We start from the raw sequence: 16,657 nt of genomic DNA, 5'->3' as shown, positions 1-16,657 counted from the left end.
GCTTCTACAATGTATCCCCATACACGTGCATATTGTGATTTTTATTCTTTCACTAAAGATTTTCAAGGTCTAGGGAGGAGTCACACAGCACAGCACCCAGTCTTTCACTCAAGAAGAAATCGGTAACGCCTGTCCCTCCAGCTGAGCCCCAATGACATATGAGGCTGCAAGGGTCTTAGCAGCTCCTCACCCGCCTGCCCACACACCCACCAAAGCCCTAGGCTGTGGTCACAGTCCGGGTAGAAACGATGCAAGCAACACCCATGGTCTCACGGTACTTTCAGGTTCATGGAGGAGACTGGCCTCAACTGAGTGAACAGATTCAGAAGCGGGAAGAGGCAAGAGAGAGAGAGAGAGGAGAAGGAAGGGAAGGGGAGGAGGGGGAAAAGGAGGAATCTATAGAGACAGAAAGGAGTCAGTGGTGCCAGGGCCTGAGGGGAGGAGGGGATGGGGAGTGACTGATTCATGGATGCAGAAATGTTCTGGAACAAGATGGAGGTGGTGGTTACACAAAGTTTTGAACATACTAAATATCACTAGATTGCACAGCCTTTCATGGTTAAAATGGTGAATTATATGTGGTGTGGATTGTAGCATAATTTTTTTGTTGTTTAAAAAAAGGATATTCTTTTATTAAAAAGTTTCTGCTGTTGAGTTAGGATCAGGCAGGTTAGGGTAAGGGCATCAGGGAAGGAAGATAGCAGATCAAGAGGATGGTCAGGATGTGAGCAAGATTGGCAGAATGTACCAGCCAACTGTAGGGCTGCCCTTCCCACTCCTTCACCCAACCCAAGAGCAGGAGCTAAAAGCAGGAAGGCGAGGGCAAGAGGAGATTGGCTGGTGATAAGGAAGGAAATTTTTGAAAGAGCCAATAGAAGACAAGTGCAGGAAATAGTAACCCCTAGACTGGTGAGCTTCTGTGGCAACCCTTTTTGGGAGGGACCCTCTCACATGGCAAGAGTCTTGTTACTTTCGCTTTAATAAATTTCTCTCCCTTTTGCTTACCCCTCCCTTATCCGTGAATTCATTCCACAATTTCTCGAGACAACGAACCCAACAGCTTAAAATCGCATCTCACTGTGAAGAAAACTGGGCAGAGTGCCGTGAAAAGAGATTGGGATGGGGCTCGTTGGGAAGGTAGTCAGTGAAAAGCTCACCATGTAATGAGAAATGAATGCTGGAAGGAACTGGCCTCCAGAGGGCTCGGGAAAGAGCAGAGGGACCCCAGTGGGTGGAAATGGGCTGGAGAGTGGGCAGAGCCAGTGAAAGGCATTTGCATTTTCTTTGCCACTGAGGAAGGAACGTGCGTGAGCTAATTGGCATGTTGAAAGGGCACTGGGAGAAAGGGTCCTACAGCATCAGTGTGAGAACAGCGCTGAGTTAGGGAGGCCTGCAGCCAAGTACGGTCAGGACTTCCACGCTGGGAAAGGGAACACACTGAGGCTGAGGGCTCAGGCCCCAGGGAAGGTTGCCCTGGTTACTGAATGAAAGCAGCTGCACAGCTAGGACTGTGTCCCACGGCTTTGTCAGGGCACGGACCAGGCCCACATGAGGCACCAAAGCCTGGGCAGGTATGCAGCAGGAGCGGCTTAATGCTTCGACAGAGTGGATGCTGAGGAGGTGTCTCCCTCAGGCCCAGGTCAGGGCTGCGTCTGGGAGCCGCACAGGCTGAGCCGGCAGGGTAGAGGGGGCGCTAGGAGGGAGGAAGCCACCTCTTGACCCCAGCTGTGGGGAACAGAGGCAGTGGGCTGGGACCCAGCTGCACCGAGAGCGCTCCGCTCCGTAGGCTGGAGCAAGGGCCAGGCCAGGGGCCAGCATGGAGGCACGTGGAGATGCTAACACGGGGGTGGCTGTGTGAGCAAGAAGCACAGAGGACATAAGCCACCAGCTCCCTGTGTGCAGGCCTGAGTCGCAGTGTGGCTGTGGTGAGCACGCTAAAGGAGGAAGTGGGAAAGAGGGTGGGGAAGGTGTCTGGTCCCAGGCAAAGGATGTAGGGACGGATAGGGAGGTGGTCACAGAGCAACCGATCTGACACCGACAGAAACTGCCAATCACAAAGGAAGGACTGACAGGCTGGGGAAGGGGGGGGGGGGCAGCGGGAGGAGCTTTCTTGGTCACGACAGCCGTTCGAACACACGTGTCCCGAGTCCTGTGTCCCAGGCAACACCGGCTCAGCCCCAGGACACGGGGACAGCTGAGCAAGCAGAGAGGCTGGAGCTTGTGAAGGCTGCTGCCCCTGACAGGGGTGTGGGTTCCTGTGCGGGTGAAAGAGCACAGGAGGGAAGAGGTCGCCAAAGTCGTGACCATGCTGGGGCTTGGCTAAAATCCAGCAGGAACGTAATGTTGCTGCCTTCCTGACTCAGCCTAACCACACCGGTTCCTGTGGGACATCAAATGGTGTCGGGAATGTGGCAAAGTAGCAAAAGTGACGGCAGGTGCGAGAGCGCCTACGCTGAGATGAGTGTCTTCCACAGCGTGTAGGACGCCCAAAGATCCTCACCAAATATAAAGCGAAAAGAAGAGACAGGCTGTGTCATCAGGGGAGTGATGCTTCCCGTCATAACTGTCACCTTTCACCCCAGCGATGTCTGTGCGGCCCCAAATGTGCGCCCCAGGATCAGTTCTGTGACCTGGCACAGTCTGCATCACCAGTGTTTGCTCCTACCCTCTCCTGGCTCCACTGGAGAGCAGACACCACAGCGACAGGTGTGCCTGGCCCCACCCGGCCCTCAGCACCTGAGCCCTAGAAACAGCCAGTAAGGCCTGCTAGGAGCTGGGAAATGTCCCCAGAAAAGAGAGGGTAGGGTGGAGGCCTTAGGGGACAAGCCGCACTGGGGCCAATGGACAGGAGGAGGCGAAGCGTCCTTCCAGGTTTACCGGACTAAGTTGTGCACACAGCCCAACAGGCCACAGCAGATGCGACCTTCAGACAAACGTGGTGGAGGGAGTGCCTACGAAGGTAAGGCAGAGGAAAAGGTCCAGCCCACGGGGCCTGTCCCCACACACTCCCACCCTGAGCCACCATGTGGCTGCTTTGCACCAAGCCTTGCTCCTGGCTGTGTCTCCTGGGATCTGCAAAGCTCTGTCCAGTTGACCAAAGTCAGCACTTAGTTATGTTGGATAAGAGAGTGAATGAAAAAAATGAATGAGTGCACGGATGATCTGTTGAACTTGAGTCGTAATTCAAAAGTGAATGAAGAGAAAAACATCAGTAACTGCACCCACAGTCAAAGTCAGGGGATATGTGTCTCAACTCCATTTCTTAGTATCTACATGATGGACTTCTGTGAGCCATGGTTTCATTGAAACGGGGTCCCTGGGCTATGGGAGTGTTCCGTGGGGGCAGGCATCCGGTAAACGTGAAGTTCACTGAGGAGGTGAGAGGTTCCTGAAACTTGCGTCATGACCCGAGGGCAGGAAGCAGGAAGCAGGAAGCAGGCACTGTGCCTCCTGGACCGGCAGCAGGAAGCTGGTGGCCTTTGGGGCACAGCTGGCCCCAAAGCTCCCCCTTATCTGCCCCGACAGCTCCACAGGCAGGACCGAAGCAAAGAGCTGAGATCTGAATGGGATCCTGACCTGGAACACACACATTCCTCTGTGTTTTCTCCTCTTTTTCCATTCTTTATAAATCAGAAAATTAATTACCCGGAAAAAAGTCATCTGCACCAGAAACCCAAATGAGTTTAATGTATAATTTATACACGAGAATGTAGATGTCAGCGTGTGACAAATCGCCATAAAAATATTTTTGCAGTTAATTTTCAGGCATCTGTCTTCTTCCCCAAGGAGTCACTGCACAGCCGATGTGAGGCCCCAGGGCCAGGCCGGGTGGGGCTAGAGATGCAGCTAACTGCCAGCGCAGCCCGGCCATCCGCCCAGCCTTGGCACCAGCCATGCGCAGCCAAGTCACAGCTCTGCACCCAGGGTCCTGCTCCATCTTGTGCAGAACGCTCTGTGCCAGCTCTGGGCTGGACCCGGGATGGAAGACAATGGAGTAAGGCCTCCCACTCTTTGAGTCCCCGGGGGAGCCAAGCAAGCAGATGACAGTGGGGCAAGTGTAGGGAGGGTGGGTCCCCATGCCAAGCTGCTGCAGAGGAGTAAGTACTTCCCTGTGCCAGGAGCATCCCCAAAAGATTCCAAGGGAGGGGACCGGTCCTGAAAGAGTTTGTCAGGAGGATGAAGGCAGGGGGACATTCCAATAGGAAGAACTACTCGTGCAAAGCCAGAGGCTGGAGCGAGCTGCCCGGGTGGTGCGAGGGTGGCCTGTGGCACCCAGCAGGGACTGTCCAGTGAGCCCGGGGTAGAGAGCAGGAGCCAAGGGCCCACGGGGCCAGCATGCCCAGCACAGAAACAGGACTTCGTCCTGATTGAAAACTTTAAACAGATCAAGTCTGCACTTCACTCCGGAGAACAGATGGAGGCCATTTTAGGCTGGTGGGGAGAACAGGGAAGAGGAATGAATGGTGCTGTGCACTCTGTGGGCAGCATGCACGGAGGGCCACCCCCAGATCCTGAGTCCCGCCCCGCCTAGCAGCCGCCCGCCTCAAGGTGCCTTCCTTCACACGGGCACCGTCCCTGGGCTTGACCGCACATGACAGCAGCAAACACCTGAAATGTGGGCCGGGTCCTGCCTGCCGTTTGCAGTTGCTGCTGCCATTTGGGGCTGGGACTCTGTGCAGGACGTTCCCCAGCACCCCCTCCAGATGCCCATGGAGGGGCCTCTCACACGAGGGCAGGGCAGAGGGTGCCAGTGCCCAGAGCTGGCCTCGCCCAGAACCAGTGTGCCTCCCACACGAGAAAGGGAGCAACTGCACAGCTTGGTTGCACCGGCACCTTCGCCAGGCAGTCACCAACGGTGTCGAAGACCATCTGGGGTCCCGACGGTGCCCTCCCAGGACCTGAGCTGCCACAAGACAAAGCACGTCCCGTTCCCCAGCACCATCATGTCCCTGGACAGCCCCCTCTGCCGCCCTGGGGCCCTGCCGACCTGGACAAAAAACCAAAGCCCGTGCTCCTGGGACCAGACGCTCACAGAACAAGGGTTTCAAGCTCCAACCTGGCATCCCGCCAGTGCCCGCCTTAAAGCAGAACCTAGCCTGGCATCAATAAGGAGCCCCTCAGTAACTCCCTGGCACATACCTCGCTTGACCTTCGGGGGCCTGAGGCCCTCCGCCTGGGCCAGGGCCTCCCAGGCCTCGCGCTCCCGCCAGCGCCGCAGCTGCTCCTCGCGCATCTTGTAGAAGAGGATGTGCTTCTGCACGTCGCTGAGCTCGGCCAGGAGCTCGGGGTCGATGTACATGTCGTGCAGGATCTGCTGCAGCATGGTGCCACCCGGGTGCCCACACCAGCAAAGCCCGGACGGCCGGGCACCCCAGGCTGCTCCCCACCCGGCTCCTCACTCCAGGGCCTCCCCAAGAGCCCCTTCTCCGAGCAGCATGTCACTGCCTCAGCTCCCAGCAAGCAGCAAACTCATCTCCTCTGCCTGGACAGCAACGGGCCGGGCCAGCCAGGCAGCAGGAAGCCGAGAGGCGGCTGGGACCCTAAGGGGAGGCAGGCACCAGGAACAATCTAGTCCTGCTGGGTCTCCAAGCGCCGCATCGCAGCAGCGCCTCGCCGGCTGGCCTGGGGTTCAGGGCAATGGGAGGGTCAAAGCTCCAGCTCCCGGGACAGCACCAGGCACAGCCCTGCCGGGGCCACGGGTGTCGAGTGATCTGTTAGTGGAAGGTAACGATGACACCAGCTGTATCGATGACACTGCCCCGGCCAGCCAGGAACCGATCTCTCCTCCGCAGGTAAGAGGAGGAGGCGGAGGCAACTTTGCCTACTAATTCCACGTCTTTTGAGCCAATTTCAAACAGGCCAGAGCAGCCAGCCAGCAGCCTCTGGGCTCCCCAGCCTTCTCACCACGGCTCCACATTTCCAACCTTCTCCAGGACATCTGGCATCCTGAGGTAATGCATTTAAACTCTGCCTGAGGGGAGAGCTTCCTCTGTGTTAGAGCCAAGAAAGAAAACAACATGGAATCGGGAGGGACCACAGAAGGGGCTTCTCCGTGGAGTTCAAGGACAGACGGAGGCAGACTGCCTCTCCCTTTCCCGACAGTGAGCTTCTGAGCTGGGCATGGGCTGACAGGTGAACCCGCAGGTTTGGTGGCTGTCGCTGATCTTTTTGCTGTTTGTTGCAGGTGTCTGAAGGTGACCACAAAGAACGGAACTGCGCGTCCGGGAGCCCGGAATCTGGCGCACACGGACAGAGCAGATGTCGCCAGCTGTCAGGTGGGCAGGAGCCACTGCCACTGAGACGGGACCCGCCTAGCAGGTGCTCAGAGCCGCTCACAGCTGCCCTTGTACTCCCATAGGAAGCTGGGGTGCAGGGTGGGTAAGTGACTTGCCTATGGCTACCCAATCAATGAGCTGCCACACTGGGCCCCCACCCAGATTTCAAATTTAACACCCACTGGCAACTATGACTTTTGATGGTTTAAAAAAATGTAACGCAAGGAGGAGAAAATGAACAGGACTCGGCACTGTGGCCTGGTGGCATCGGTGATCTCGTGTCCCTTTCCTCCCTGTGAGGATGGAGGTGGATCAGGCACCCAAGAGTGATGGACCACAGGGAACAGGAAGAAGAATTACGGGGGTTCAGATGAGCTTCAAGCCACCGCATCGCAACGAAGCGTGGAGGCCAGGCTGCCCTCCCGAGGTCTAGCGGGCTTGTCCCCGTATGACCCAGACCTTGGAGCTCCCACACAGAGGCTCCTGCCACACAGCGACGGCCCTGGGCCCTGGCCCGCGCCCTCTCCTCTGTCCTCCCACCTCCAAGTGCTGGCCTCCTGAGGTTCTCGCACCCAGAACCTCCTCCTCCAGCCTCCTCCTGCCTCCTACACACGCTTCTCGCTAGTGGCTAGCGCGCGAGCTGTGGCGGGTGGGGCCGGAGTCCAGAGAATAGAAGGGGAGAGAGGACGCGCAGAAAGCGCTGGCTGCCGTCTCCCTTTTCCTGGGTCCCCCAGGCTCCTGCACGAAGAGGGCGCAGAGAGCACCGGCAGGCCGCTTGCGGGCGGAGGTCCCGGTGAGCGCGGAGGGGGACGGTGTCACTCTTGCGGCGGTGTCCCCGTTCGGAGAAGGTGGGCAGTGGTCAGACGGGAAGCACCCCGTTTCGTGCCGCAGGGGCGGGGTGCTGCCTGGCAATCCCAGGTCAGTGGGGCAGGAGGCCGGGGCATGGAGGGCAGCGGGGCGCGGCGGGGTCTGATTTCCAGCGGGCGCGGCCGGGAGCTGCTCCGCCCGCGTGGCGCCACCTCCCGCTGGGCGGCCGCCAGCCGATCCGCCCTCCCCGGAGCTGCGGGCCGCTGGGCCCCAGGCGGGGGCGCCTCCTGGCGGCCTCGAGGAGCGGGACAGCCTATGTGGGGAGACTTGGCCAAGCGCCCAGGGACGCAGTGCCAGGACCTGAGGAGAGGGGAACCCCTAGCCAGCCAAGCGAGGGGGACACAGCAGCTGGTATGGCCCGGACCGCAGTGGCTGGGGCCGCGCACGAAAGGAGCCTGCGGCGGTTCCTTTGGGGGAACACCTGGCGACTGAAATGGGGCCGGGCACCTGGGGTATTCAGACATGGGTTTCTGCCGCCTTTCAACTGGGTTTATGTTGCTTTCATTTTTTGCTGGCCGATGTGTACGTTGGATTTTGCATGCTAACGCGGTTTCTTCTGTGGCTGCGGTGCGCACACTGGAAACCAACCTGAAATGTCCCCTCGGTGGGGGACATTTCGCCACTTCACAAAGGTGTAGCGAGGAGAAATGTCCAGGGCAGATAAAATGAAAAGGCGACATGCATAATATTGTGCACAGTGTAATCCATTTTTTAAAGTCTGTGTTTATTTTGTGTAGACAAAGGAAAAAATACGGAGAACACACATGGTTCTTTGCTTTCTTTTGGGAAGAGGGAGGGAGACCACCTTTAGACAAGTCCATATTGTTTAATGCCATGAGTAAGCTTCATCATTCATATGACTGAAATAAAACATATTTCAAAAGTCCTTTAAAAATGTGACTCCCTGCCGAAACCGGTTTGGCTCAGTGGATAGAGCGTCGGCCTGCGGACTGAAGGGTCCCAGGTTCGATTCCGGTCAAGGGCATGTACCTGGGTTGCGGGCATATCCCCAGTGGGAGATGTGCAGGAGGCAGCTGATCGATGTTTCTCTCTCATCGATGTTTCTAACTCTCTATCTCTCTCCCTTTCTCTCTGTAAAAAATCAATAAAATATATTAAAAAAAAAAAAAAGTGACTCCCAAATACTGGCCTCTGAAAGTTCAGGGGGGCAGGCGGGGGGCGGGGGCGGTTGTGCAGGCCCCACCTTGTCCGTCCCAGTTCATGTCATCGGAGGCTGGAAGCTGAAGCAGGGCCTGGAGGCATTGCGCAGACAGCTCTGGTGATAGGAGCAGAGACTGAAGAGCAGGAGGCAGGAGAATGGTGGCAAACGTTGGCCCAAGCCTGTGACCGCGGCCCAAGCCTATGAGAGAGGCGCTAAGTCCGTGCTGGCCTTGCCAGTGGGAATCATGGAGGGCCGACTGGGGAGAGAGTCCTCACCCCAGGCCTCCTATCAGGCATCTCTGCTTCCACCTAAAATCCTCTTAAAACTAAAATCAGATCAGATCTCTGTTAAAATCCTTCCAGTGGCTCATTTTATTGAGTCAAAGCCAAGTCCTTTCATGGGCCCATGATCTGCCTCCCTCTGCTCACCTCCTCAGGCAGCTCCTCCCACCACCAGCACTCTCCCTCCCTCCCGCCCTCCCTGGCTCCATCCGCTGGTGTCCTTGGCTTTCTGCAGACCCCAGGCACCCTGCCTCCCCAGGGCCTTACACTGGCTGTTCCCTCTGCCTGGAACCCACATGGTTCAATCACCCCCTTCAAGTCTTTGCTCAAACCTTTAGCTCCTCTATACTCCTGACCCTCCTGCTCAGTTTTCCCCTCACCCCTTACTTTGTAAAATATCATCTTACTTATTTGTGTTTTTGTCTCTCTTCCCTGAGGAGATGACAAGCACCGCAGGGCAGGTGCCCCACTAATGCCCTCTGCCTGGAACGCTGCCTGGTCTGCAGCAGGTGCCAGATAAATGCCTATTAGAAGAGAGAATGGATGAAGGAACTTTCAAGGCGGAGTTCATTAGAGCTGAGCATACACCGGGGAGGCATCCAGAACAGGATCCTGGACAGAGGTTGCTGGAGACGGGGACCTGGAAGTCATGGGCAGATGGGCTGAATCCGTGGGCTCTAGGCGAGCCCTAGGCTGCCGGCCACGGCTGTCCTCTCACCCTACCACAGGCTCCCTCCAAGGCAGGGTCAAGGGTTGGCCAGAGAACCCCATCACCTCGGCTTGGAAACCCCTGGACACAGCCACCACGCGGGGATCCGCTACAGGGAGGCTCTCCTTACTTTGCCCACCTCCCCTGCACTGAGTCACGCAGGGAAGCTGCTCCCTAGAGCACATTTGGCATCTCACCTGCTCTCAGTTTCGCAATCCCAGGCTCAGTGAAAGGCCAGTGGTTTTCACCTTGTCACCAGTTAAGCTCTACTGAAAAATTATGGCCATAAAAATCAATAGTGTCCCTGTGTGAGCACAATTTCTTAGAAGATACAACGTGGGAAAGACCCCGTTCAAAGTAGCAGCCAAATCGATATGAAATACTGAGAATGAGTTTAATAAAGTGGGGAGCTGTGTAAAGAAAAGTGGAAATCTTCCCTGAGAACACACGTCGGGTTTCAGTGGGTACAGGAACACGGAACCTTCAGAAAGACCTAACGCTGTGAAGTGTCCGGTTCATCTCTGTTAGGGGGCCTCCGAGAGGCTCCGAGAGCCCTGCCTCCTGGCATCATGGCCTTCTGGGGCCCCTCCCACTCCCATCAGGGTTGGTCTGTGTGATCAATAGACTATGACCTGTCCCCTTTGCGATTAGGCAATAAAGACACGTGGGCGTCTCCTTTGGGTTCTCTCTCCTCCCATCACTCTCTCTGGGGAAACCATGTCATGAGGCCCCCGTGGCAGGGAACTGAAGCTCCTGCCAACAGTCAGGTGGGTGAGGGTGGCAGAGGCTCTGGGCAGGTGAGGCTGCAGTCCTGGCCAACAGTTTCACTGAAACACCACAAGGGACTGAGCCAGAGTCACCCAGCAAGGCTGTTCCTATAACCCTCAATATATGTATTGCTAAACTTCCAGGCAACTCGTTAAGCATCAACACATAAGTAATAAAATATTAAATTAATTTATACATTTAATACAATTTCAAGCCAAATCTGAAAATCAACTGTAAAGTGGGGAAGAGACGTGATAAAATAATCCCCCAGTTAGCCAAGAGAATTAACATGAGAACAGCCCAGAAAATAATGAGGGATGTTGAACTCTACTGTCAGTATTCAAATGTGTAAAATCAAACATTTCAGTTCTGACACAAGAACAGGAGGATGGAAGTGAGAAAGCCCAGACACAGATCCAAATACTCTATGTGCAATTATTTAGTATCTGATCAAAATGGCGGTTGATGGCGGGGGGGGGGGGGGGGTAGAATGCTCATTCCATTAGCAGAGCAGAGATAATGAACCAGATCCTCACCTGTGACCTGTGACCTGTGACCTGTGACCCTGCCAGGACCTCCCTCAGTGGTTATGCCCTCTAGGGGTTCTGTGGCATGGATAAGGTTCATTAGTACAACATTAGTCATACGAGTGAAATTCCAAAAGTATGACTTGGAGTATAATATTCCATTGTATATGGGGTGTCCCCCCAAAATATATACACACTTTCAATGATTATTAATTCCAATGGGTTAAGTCTGAAAAGAAAGAAACATCAACTGGAAAGGATGAATACCTTTTTCTGGGACACCCCATAAACGCACACCTTCTTTATTTATTCATCCCGCAACGGACACTTGGGCTGCTTCCGTATCGTGGCTACTGTCAATAACGCTGCAGTGAACACAGGGGTGCAGATATCTTTTCAAATTAGTGTTTTCATATATCCTTTGGATACGTACCCAGAAGTGGAATTGTGGGGTCATGTGGTAGTTCTAATCTTAATTATTTTTTAATGTATTAGGACAATTAATTTATTTTTAATTTATTTATTTTCATTGATTTCAGAGAGGATGGGAGAGGGAGAGGGAGATAGAAATATCAGTGATGAGAGAGAATCATTGATTGCCTCCTGCACACCCCACACTGGGAATCGAGCCCGCAACCTGGGCATATGCCCCGACCGGGAATCAAACTGTGATCTCCTGGTTCATAGTCAATGCTCAACCACTGAGCCACGCATTCTTAATTTTTTGAGGAATCTCCATACTATTTTCCAATGTGGCTGCACTAATTTATATTCCCACCAAATCTTCACCAACATGGCATAACACACAAAACACTTGCTGTGAGTAGATTTCTTATTTAGGGGGACAAAAGAACTTTATCCAGTTCCCTGTCCCTCCTCTGAGGGACAGAGACCTCTAGGGGCGCAGGAGTGGGAGGCACGTGGGCTGCAAGGGCATGAGTCCCTGGAGTTAGCAGAATCCATGGAGAGGGCCCAGGGCTTTCACCCCAAGGAATCGGTGGGATCGGAGCACCTGTAAAGAGCAAGGGCACCCGCGCTGACATCTGCAAACAAAAGACAACAGCACAGACGTGCGCATTTGCGGTGGTAGCTTCTGAGCCCAGGGGTGCAGCCAGCCCGGCCTGGCCGCTGGGAGTCTCCACCACTCCTTTCCCGGTGTGTCTGCCTGTCATCTGGGTACTGTGCAGGCCCGTCAGCATTCAGGGGGTGACAGTCAGCGACAAGGTGAGTTCTGTTTTCCTGCTCCTTAATCTGGGACCTGGTTCCTCACTAACCTGGTGAATCAAAATATTAGGTGGGGGTGCTGGGCTGTGGTAGCCAGTTCTGTCTGCCCAGCAGGCTCCCCTAGACTCCCCTGGTTTAAAGGGGAAAGTCTTCAGTCCCAGCCAGGACTTGAGCCTGTGTTTGACAGAGAAACCCTGGGAGAAATAGGCTAATATTCTACCTCGGCTGCTAACTTGGGGCTGCTGGCACTCTTTTTCCTGCAGGAGGCAGGGTCTGTGGGCAGGAGGGAGGGCGGAGGTTGGGGCGGGATGGGGGGTTGGGGGGCGGGGAGCCGCCAGTGGTGGTGTCAAGTCCATTCTAGCCCCAGGCCTGGCTTCTCTGTGTGAACATCACTGGCCCTCCCTGCCACCGCGGCAGGTAAACCCCTTTTTGCTTCACCTTGTGTTAAGATCATTGTGACCCCCATGTCCTGACCACCCCAGTGGCCTGGCTCTCCCTGTCTTGCCAAGGATGCAGCAGAGATGGACAGGATGGACACTAAGAAGCTCAGGCACCCAGGCCAGACCACCTCCACGCCCCTCCAGGCAGTCCTCCCAGGCCCCCATCTCTGAATGCAGCCGACCCACTTCCTCACCGTCCCAGCCCCCCTTTCTTAGCCTCACTCGGGAAAGCCGGGGACGCAGTGAAGAAAGGATTTTCTAGAAGGGGAGTGCCCTGCTCCGAGGATGCGGAGTCCCTTGTGCCTGTACACAGCTAGCGGGGGTAGGAAGCCCTGGTCCTGCCAGGGAGTGGGGTGGGAGTGGGGGGAGGGGAGCGGGGGACGGGGGGGGGGGGGGGGGCTGGAGGTGGGGAGGCAGTCCTGAGCTGGTGGTCGTCTCTCTCCCAGCCATCTACACAGACAGATGGCTTGCCCTTGCCCACACCTTCTGCCCCATGAACCTCTCCGGGAGCCCCAGTCCTGCTAATTAAAAAACACTCTACTCCACCTGAATTCCCTGGATGGGGCGGCTCAGCAAAGTCTAACAGATTGACTGCCTCAGTCCAGGACTGGTTCTTATTAACTAAAGGGCAGGAGGCAATCTGGGGTCCTGGGTGGCAAGCAGGCTTACACTCTGGGCAGCGTCCCTGGCAGGCAGGGCAGCCACCCACGAAGCCCTCCCAAGTTCCCCTGGCTCCGACTAAAGACAACTTGTCAGCCCTGCCAACTGTCCCTCAGCTGAGAGTCACAGCTAACCACAGGCCCGGCCCAGCCAGGCCCCAGGCCGCCCGCCCGACCAATAGGACCAAACACGCAGCGGTGCCCTGCCCTGCAGGCAGCTGAGACCCAGCGTGAGCATGGCTCCAGAGCAGGTCCCTACCCCAGCGGAGCCCTGTCCCCGCCCCCACACCCTCCTCAGGGGAGCAGCCAGGGAAGAACAGCTAATATTCCCTACACACCTGCTGTGTGGCAGCAGGCACCGTGCCAAGGGCTGGGTTTCTGTATCTCATTTAATTCTCAGAACAAGATTATGAAGCAGGCATTTGAACTATCCCAAGGTCAATTTTCTTGTCGAGGTCACAGAGCTGCTACTGAATCCAGGACTTAAACCCAGGTCTTGTTGAGCCCTAACAGGTTTCTGCCCTCCCCTCCACCCGGGCTCTTGTTCTGGGCTGGACAGTCATCCTAGGGTCACACAGTTTGCCCACACTTCCCATGTCAAACCTGAGGGCACTGACAGGAATTAGTGTGCCATCTGCCCCCCACTGCTCAGACCATAGCTCTGGCCTAGTGAGAGCTCATACCTCCGCCCAGCAGATGAGGTGCCCACCGCCTCCAGGGCACTCTGGAGCCAGGAGAAGGCTCAGCAGAGGCTGCGGGCTGGCAGACCAGCCCACTGCAGACTGGGCCCTCAGTTTTGCTACAAAGGAAGATTCCAGAAGTCAGGAAATCCAGTTCCAGTCTTCACTTCCCTAAGCTGTGGGATTTGGGACATAGACCACTGGTGTCCTCCTATACCTGACCTCTCCTCTTCTTCCTAGGCACACAGCTAGACACTTGCCAGTTCAGTGTGGCTTCGGATTCCTGGCCAATGAATGTGAACACAAGTGGTGTGCGGGCCATGCAGGCCTCACTCTCTTACCCAACCACCAGCTGACGAGAGCCAATTCCAAAAACCTATAGGAGTTTGGAGCCACAAGATGGAAGGAGTCACACGATGGAAGGAGCCTGGGTCCCTGAAAGACTGTGTGGAGCAGAGCATCACAACCCACCAGCAACTGTGACATGAGCAAGAAACAAAACGTTTATTTTTCAAAGCCACCCAAGTTTAGGGGTATTGCTACAGTGGTTAGTCTATCCTGACCCTGTCCTTATGCAATGGTCCTCACGCTTGAGCATTAAACATAGAGTGCGGGCTGCATCCCAGAGTTTCTGACTCCATAGACCTGGAGTGGGGCCACAGAATTTGCATGTTTAACAAGTTCCCAGGCTGCTGGTCTAGAGACCACACTTTGAGAACCACCACCCCGCTGCCTGAGCTGCAGGGCTGGGATTGTTATCTCCATTTCACGAGGAAACGGTGCCAGTTCCTGGTTTTCATTTGCACTGTGCTGCCTTCATGCTGCTATGTCAGTGTGTGCCCCGCACCTGCCCACTTTCTTGCTCACAGTGTCCTGTGAGTTACTGTCATCAGAGGGAGGGATGATATTCCTTGGAATGGAAATCGTGGGCTGTAAATCCAGCCCTGCCACTCGGCGGCTGTCCTGGCAAGGCAAGTTGTGTTCCGATCCGGGGCAAGTGCAGTCTGTACTCATGTAAAATGGAGAAAACAGGGTTACTTCTCTCCTCTCACCTCAATCCCACACATACCCCACCAGCCAGCAGTGCCGGGCCCAAGGAGCTTTTAATGAGGATACAGGACTATCACACTTTAGTAGCAGCTACCTGGGATCGAAGAAGAGAACTCTGGTCCTAGATGCCCCTGTTTCAGCCTGGCACACGAGAGCCACAGAGGGCACTCGCCCATACTGCTGCAAGGCCAGTAGCTGGGGCAGCCTTGGGGAGGAAGGAAGTGGGCGGGGTAGGAAAAAAAAAAAAAGACCACAATCACAAAAGGTAAATGCATACCTTTGCCAGGTGTAAGAATTGTGTTTCAGGGAGGAAGGAGGGGGGAGTTCACCAACCAGAGGCTGGGCACCCCACAGCCCAGCTTCTTAGAACCTCCATACAGGTTCTTTCACATGGGAATGCCACCAAGTCCCCACTCCCCGCAGCTCCCTGGAATCGCTTAGAGAGCCACAGAAGGGAGGTAAGCTCACTTCAAAATGCAGTTATGCTTGAAAAGAGATTCGAATGCACACGCTGCGAACAATATGAGTCCTGGGAATCGCTCAGAAGGAAAATCGCGACAGTTGTGCCAGGAGTGAATGTCAGGATTAATCTCTTGGTTAGGCAAAAGGTTTAACTTTTAGAACCGGTGACTTAGTGCTGTTGATGATGGAGTTGACTTCATCCTCGGAGCCCAGGTGATACTCACACTCCTGGATTTGGCCGAGACGGGGAAGACGGAAAGAGCAGGTTGGGGTATGGGTGACATTGGGGGTTGGGAAGGGAAGATGGATCCAGGGACTGTCTACAGGAGTGGACAGGGACAGTCTAAAGCAGCTTTGCTGCCACCGGGATCTCTGGGCAGCAGACAGCCTGAGTCGCCCAGCCACTCATTACTGAGAGGGCAGCCAGTGCCCCCAGGACGCCTCCCATAATGGTCCCGACCTAGGGCACCTGGCAGGTCCCTGAGCCCCCAGGCTCCACTTTGTTTTGCAGTGAGAGACTGGCAACTCTGGATTCGATGCCTGGGTCCTTTTTTGAAAAGTGGGCTCTGCCAGGTGGCAGGAGTGGAGGGGAATTTGGAAAAGCAAAAAGATTGTGGCGTCTGGTGGAAAACTGCACTGTTTAGAGCACACCCTTCTACTTATCTGATTCTGACTCTATACTTTCACTGCCCTCATCTACAAGTCTCTAAGCCAGGAGCGGGGAATGTCTGGCCGGTGGGCCATATGCGGCACCCAAAATCATTTGGCCTGGCCCTGTCAAGGCATTAGGGGTGAGTTAATTAAATGTTTGGCCAAATATAGCAGGCTAATTTTTAAGCTGATAATTTTGCATGGCCCACAAATGATGTTTGAAATATCCAAATGATCCCTGGCAGAAAAGAGGTTCCCCACCCCCGCTCTAAGTTATAGAGTTCATGCTTCTTGTCTATGGACACACACATAGTACGTCCCAATGAGACTCAGTTGCCCCTCTCCCCCACCCCCCAAAAAGGCAGTCTCAACCTTCCTTTACTCCACATAGACTCTCTGTGAGTCCTCCTCTAAGGTTAATCCTGCCAGCTCCCTCATTTAGTTAATGGGCTAAATGAACTATTTGACGTGTGCATACGTAATATTTATACGAGTGCTGCCTCTTTTTTGGAAAATTACCTCTAACAGAGAGCACAGGAAGGACTACTGACTCAGGGAAGAAAAGAACTGCCGTGGCCCCTGCAGAGCAGCTGCTCCCAGCCCCACCCATGAAACAGGAGTGTCAGGGGCCGCCACTTCTTCCCATGTTGGACCACAGCTGTGTGGATCTTAAAAAACAAAAGAAAAACAGAGAGAGATAAAACTGAAAGGAAACACAACACTCCCCCCACCAACACTGCAGGTGAAAGGTTGCTTGTGCCCGAAGGAGCCACAAACAGGGCAGCAACCCTGGGCTCCTGCCAAGGCCCGGGAGAAGAGGGCTGGGCTGGGCGGGACGGGCCACCAAGGGGAGATGCTGGGCTCACGCTGCCTTAGAACAGAGCCTGGACGGAGACTGTTTA

The 16,657-nt window shown here is 55.1% G+C and overlaps 1 protein-coding gene across 1 annotated transcript in view; it reads right to left on the bottom strand.

Annotated features, from left to right (window-relative positions):
* The window catches only part of SH2D4B (SH2 domain containing 4B), a 71,930-nt gene extending 64,687 nt beyond the window's left edge, over window positions 1-7,243 (bottom strand). The window contains exon 1 of the mRNA XM_036337273.1: window positions 5,140-7,243. Within this exon, the coding sequence (XP_036193166.1) occupies window positions 5,140-5,323 (184 nt within the window). The 5' untranslated portion in view covers window positions 5,324-7,243. The remainder of the gene's footprint in view (window positions 1-5,139) is intronic.
* Between the last annotated feature and the right edge of the window lie 9,414 nt (window positions 7,244-16,657).

Source organism: Myotis myotis, unplaced genomic scaffold, assembly GCF_014108235.1.
Source record: "Myotis myotis isolate mMyoMyo1 unplaced genomic scaffold, mMyoMyo1.p scaffold_m19_p_15, whole genome shotgun sequence".
In the NCBI taxonomy this organism is placed as follows: Eukaryota; Metazoa; Chordata; class Mammalia; order Chiroptera; family Vespertilionidae; genus Myotis; species Myotis myotis.
This window is presented reverse-complemented; position numbering and strand designations above follow the sequence as displayed.